A 5343-nucleotide genomic window follows, 5' to 3' on the forward strand; every position below is an offset into this window, starting at 1 on the left:
CGCCGCGCCCCCTCCTCTCACAGCCGGTCCCTCCAGCTCCTGCTGCGGCACCTTCTGTCGTCGCCGCTGTGTCTGCAGTGTTCTGCCTGCCTTCACCTCCGTCCAGGGTACTTTTTGTCTCAGATATTTCAGTTTCTACAAGTTCAACTGGGATCTTCAGAAAACACTTTTTAAAATCTCCTTGTAACGTGTCCGGTGTTTCTCTTGTCTCTGGAACAGGTGGGACACAGTCATAGTGACCCCGACACCACTGTCTTCTCACTGTCTCCCTGAGCCGTCTTGGGGTTTTTTTTGATCGATTGATTTGATTCCTAGTGTGGCTCAGACGGTAAAGCATCTGCCTACAATGCGGGAGACCCAGGTTGAATCCCTGGGTCAGGGAAGGTCTCCTGAAGAAGGAAATGGCAACCCACTCCGGTATTTTTGCCTGGAAAATCCCATGGATGGAGGAGCCGGTGGGCTGCAGTCCACAGGGTTGCACAGAGTCGGACGTGACTGAACGACGTCCCTCGCGTTGTTTTCCTCCTTCTTGAGGTTGGTGGTTTCTGATTGAACAGAAAACCTGGCAGCTTCACCTCGGCTGCTGTTCGTCTGTGTCCTTCAGTCGCTAAGTCGCGTCTGACTCTGATCCTGTGGACCGTGGCACGCCAGACTCCTGTCCTCCACTGTCTCCCAGAGTCTGCTGAAGTTCATGTCCACTGAGTCAGTGATGCCATCCAACCATCCTGTCCTCGGCCGCCCCCTCCTCCTGCCCTCGACTTTGCCAGCAGCAGGGTCTTTTGCCTTGTTTGTTGCTGGGTATCTCTGTGTGTCTGTAAGTTGCTTAGACTCAGGTTGGAAATGACTGATTGCTCTCAGTCTTGCGTCTGTTCTGTGTTGGTGGGGTTATGATACTATTTCATATCTGGCCGGTTTTTCTTACCACTGACCTCGAGTTCGCCACTGTCCCGCTCTGGTTGGGGGGAAGGAACTCGTTTTAGGCCCTTGCGAGCCTTGAGGTCGGCCGCGCCGATCCTCCTGGGTGGGGTGTCGTCCTGGAGCATGTGTCCTGGTGGGTTTAGCCGGGAACCCGAGGGCCCGCAGCACGTCTGCACGGCACTCGGCATCCCGTCCCCCTGGTGCGCTGCCCATGATCTCTGCCCGTTCGGCCTCCCGGACTCGCTGCTGGGGCTCCTCAGCGGGGTCCCCTCCCCGCCGAGCGGGTCCTTGAAGGCAGTGGCCAGGCACCACCGCAGGCCCTCGCTGGTCGCCTTCCTGCTGAGGAGCCCCGAGGAGGAGACACTGCCCGGCCGACTCAGTGAGGCTGGGACAAGACCCCAGCAGGAAGGCAGGGCTCAGCACAGTGCCCTCCGTGAGCACCGCGGTAAAGCTTCCTCAGCCTGGGAGTTGGCCAAAGGCTTCGTGGCCCTCTGTCCATCCGTGCGGCCCTGGTCTGGGAAGCTCCGCCCTCTCTGCTTCTCTGCCCCACGTGTCTGCAGCCCCAGCTCTGTTCTTGCGTTGGCTGTGGCCGAGACCCTGGGCCCTCCAGCGGGCCGTTGCGGCCCTCCCCAGGCCTTCTTTGCCGTCCAGGGCACCATCCCTCGCGTCCTCCGGCGTCTGAAACCAGTTGCTTCTTATGTTGTATCCAGTCTGTGGTTGTTGATGGTGGAGGGCGAGTCCAGCGTCAGTTACTCCCAGTGGAGAAAGGTCTTCATTCCCTTTTCATTAAAAACCACAAGCCCTCCCCTCTCCTGTCTCCCCGGCGCTGCCGGGGTGTCTCCTCTCGTCTGGACTTCATTTAGGAGCTCCCGTTTCTGGTTCTTATTGGCCTTTTTGTCTGTCTGTTCAGTTCTTCCTTTAATTCTATTTCTGAGAGTTCCAAACTTGATTTATCGAGGTGTGGGTTTCGTCTGCTTGTGTGTGTTTTTCTGGATTGTGGTAATTATCACCCTTCCTTGTTCTTTCCATTCTTGTTGGACTTAGCCTTGAAGCTTTGCCCACTTGCTCTTACGTGAACCACATGTTCTGGCGCCTTCAACCAGGGTTCGGGCTCTGCTGCCTTCACAGCTGGGGCGCCGTGAGTGGGAGGGCTGCAGACAGGTGGGGAGGAGGTGGGCATGGTCTCCGGGGGTGGGCCAGAGGCGGAGGCGTCAGGGTGCACGCACGCCGGGCTCCACGTGGATGCCGTGTCCGCCGGGCGGGGACGCAGACGTGGAGGTGAGCGTGCACACCCATGCCCTCGCTCTGCCAGCCCAGAGCGCCCAGGAAGGGGACTCCCCAGCGGCAGGGTGGCCGGGTCAGGTCTCAGTCTTCCAGAGGAAGTGGCAGTTCTCATCCTGTGGCGGAGAGTTGGAGGCAGCCTCTGCTCAGTTGCACCAGCTGCCTGGCAGGCCACATCCTCCCCACCCAGGGCTGCCACGGCCCATGCTCCCCGGGTGAGCACGGTGCCTGGGTCCTGCCCTGGTCCTCACGTGTGGTCGGACAGCCAGCCTGCTCCACTGTGTGTGGGGTGGTCCTTCCGGGGGCTTTGCCACAGCGCAGAGCTGGCTTGAGCCTGGGTGAATGCTTGGCTCTGTGGGATGTGGCCGCGGGGCAGAGAGTCTGGCTAAGGCCGCGGTGTGGGGGCCTGGCCGCTCCGGAGCCATGCTTCTGCTGGATGGGGCTGCTGCTGAGTGCAGGCCAGCCCCGTGCTGACAACGAGCTGGGCCTGTGGCCAGTCAGAGGCTGGAGCCCAGCCGGGGTCGTCCGGTCGGACGGTTGTTTTTCTAGTCCTTGACGGTCCTGTGTGGGGCCCGCATGACGAAGACCTCGGTCACACCCCTCTCGTGCCCCCTTGGGAGGCCTCTGGCAGTGTCCATGGGGCCTGCCACCCTCTTCCTCGTGCCCACTTGGCACCTTGTCTTCCCAAGACCGTTGGGGTGGAGATGCTGCCTGCCTGCCTCCGCGCTCTGCAGGTGCACAGCCCACCTCTCCCTGCAGCCCTGTCTGTCCAGAGCGTCCCCAGCTGCATCAGAAGGGCCCCCTGACAGGTTCCCTCTGGGGCCACGCTGACCCCGCGGCAGTGGCCTCGCCCCACACAGCGCCTGAGCGGCGCCACTTTGAAAGGCGACTGAGACGTCCCCTCAAGTAACCGGACTTGGCCGGCCCTGCCTGTAAAAGGAGCAGCTGCTGTCCCTGCCCGGCCGGGGCCCGGCCGCCCTCCCCGCCCAGCTTGTCCTCATTGGCCGGCGTGGCTGGCTCCCAGTCAGGGCTGCGAGGAAGGCAGGGAGCCTTGGGGCCGGGGCGCCTGCTTTCCCGGCCCGCTTCTGTGCTGCCCACCATGCTTGGAGACCACAGTGGTCTCCCCGCAGACCGAGCTCTGCTCAGCCCGCCCCCCAAGGCCGGGCTCAGCTGCAAGACAGTGCTTCAGGCAGTTGGCAAAGTGCTCAGGTGAGCGTGGCAGGGCCGCGGGCGTTGGAGGGTCCCTCCTCCCACCCCGGGGCTATCTGGGGAGGAGTGGCCGTCCCCCCAGTCAGGTCTCCGTGTTGTGCAGACCCCGCCTGGGCTGGGGAGCAGATGGGCCCGGGGCGGGAGTAGCTGGGCATGCTCAGAACTTTGTTTGGAGTGAGGTTCTCCCTAGACTTCAGCCCTTCCTGCTGTCTGTGGGAGGCAGGGAGCCCCCAAAGCGGGTGTTCAGCTCAGAGGGTCTGGGTGAGAACAGGGGGCCCCTGAGACTGGCGTCTGCCTCCGGTGAACCGTGCCCGCGGCAGACCTGTGTCGTGCCCTGCTGAGCCCCCTGGACCGTGCCTTCGCCACCCCGGGTCCCCGGGCAGGGTGACCGGAGTCTGTGACGAGCGACCTTGTCCGGAGCCTGCCCTGGTCGTGTCTGCCGTGGGCCCTCTTTCCTCACCTCCCTCAGCTGCTCCACAGAGCCTCCAGTGTCCCACGTGAGAGGCTGGAGCCTCTCCAGAGCCTCTTCTGCGTCAGGGTGGGAGCGGCTAGGTCGGGCATTCAGGAGAGCGTGGGGGGCTGGGGAGCGGGCCTCCCAGGCGTGGTGTCCATCCTGTGCTGCGTGCTCTGGGGGCCCGGCTCAGCCCCATGGTTAGGGGGCCCTGGACACGCTGCTGGCGGGGTGGAGCACTGCCCTCCTCCCCCGGGAGCCGCAGTTCAGACGAGATCCGGCCGACCTTGCCCCCCGTTTGCACGTCTTGTGTTTGCTTGTGATCTGGGTGCATCACGGCTCTGAAGGAAAACTCTATTTTGCTCTTCAGTTTCCATCTTTGATTGTAACCAGGCTCTGCAGGCCTCTGTGTGAGGGTCTGGGTGAGGCCCAGCTGTGGCTGCTGCTAGCCCTGGGGGAGGGACCACCGACGGGCTCCGTGACCCGCGTCCCCGGGTTTCTGTGGTTGCCACCCTCCTACCCCACAGGGCCACCCCCGGCCACCCCCCACCACGGAGGACTCCGCGGGGTCGTAAGCAGAAGCCCAGAGTGGGCTGCCGAGTGAGCCGCCGTGTAGAGGTGTGGGGAATGGCCACGCTGGCAGGGCCCCCTCCGGGACGTTGGCTCTGATCAGGAGCGGTGACGCCCCCAACAGTGCGGGGGGTTGCTGTGTGCACCCAGCGTGGCGGGGGCGCCCAGACCCGGAGTGGGCGCCAAGGAGAACAAGGGCAGGGCCGGCCCTCCGAGCTGTCTGGGAGAGAGAGGCCGAGGCCGAGGGGACCAGGAGGACTTCACACAAAGGTGGCGATTCAGCCAGGACCCAGAAGAGCAGCTCACCTCCCCGGGAGAGAAGTCCCGTGCATGCGGGCTCAGCACGGGGTGGCCCCTGGAGGCTGCGGTGCTGGGTGGGGCCTCGCCATGAGCACCTGATGCGCGAGGACTGGTCTTGGGGATCTCCGCCGTCCTCCGCCTGCCCGGCGCCTTCCCTCTCAGCCAGTCTCTTGTTTGGTGGGGACGCACAGCTTGTGAAAGCCCGCTCTGTCTCGGGTGCTGACCGCCTGGCCTCTAACCCAGAAGAGAAACGACTTCATGTCTCCCCACAGCGTCTGGTCGCTGCAGCCCGTGGGGATTTGACAGGGGTTCCATGGGGGTCTTCCCAGCCTTCTGCCCCCATGTCCCTGCTCTAGAGAGGAAGGGGCCGGGCACCAGGGCCCGTGAGGACCCGTGAGAACGTGGCCGGGGGCAGGGTGGTCACCAGGTGTCGAGCGCAGGTGCCCAGGCCTGCTCGTCAGAATGTGGGGTCTTGGGAGGCAGGGCTCTCTGCTGGGCACCTCCTTCCTCGGATCGCCTGCCGCACTGCTCAGTGTGTCCAGGGCTTCCCTGTGGGGCCCACCCAGCACCCAGGTTTTACTCGGAGTCCACGTCCTTGCGTCTGCAGGAGGCTC

The 5343-nt window shown here is 63.7% G+C and overlaps 2 protein-coding genes across 4 annotated transcripts in view; one reads left to right on the forward strand and one right to left on the reverse strand.

The window, feature by feature from the left end:
- The window catches only part of LOC104986918 (splicing factor, proline- and glutamine-rich-like), a 2832-nt gene extending 2467 nt beyond the window's left edge, over positions 1 to 365 (reverse strand). The window contains exon 1 of the mRNA XM_010837638.1: positions 9 to 365. Coding sequence (XP_010835940.1) covers positions 9 to 337 — 329 coding nt within the window. The 5' untranslated portion in view covers positions 338 to 365. The remainder of the gene's footprint in view (positions 1 to 8) is intronic.
- Positions 366 to 3211: 2846 nt separating this feature from the next.
- The window catches only part of MOB2 (MOB kinase activator 2), a 26207-nt gene continuing 24075 nt past the window's right edge, over positions 3212 to 5343 (forward strand). For all 3 annotated transcript variants that reach the window (XM_010837637.1, XM_010837636.1, XM_010837635.1), the window contains exon 1: positions 3212 to 3408. In XM_010837637.1, the coding sequence (XP_010835939.1) occupies positions 3299 to 3408 (110 nt within the window). In that variant the 5' untranslated portion in view covers positions 3212 to 3298. The remainder of the gene's footprint in view (positions 3409 to 5343) is intronic.

The sequence above is a fragment of the Bison bison genome, unplaced genomic scaffold (genome assembly GCF_000754665.1).
Source record: "Bison bison bison isolate TAMUID 2011002044 unplaced genomic scaffold, Bison_UMD1.0 scf7180017864080, whole genome shotgun sequence".
NCBI classification, from domain to species: Eukaryota; Metazoa; Chordata; class Mammalia; order Artiodactyla; family Bovidae; genus Bison; species Bison bison.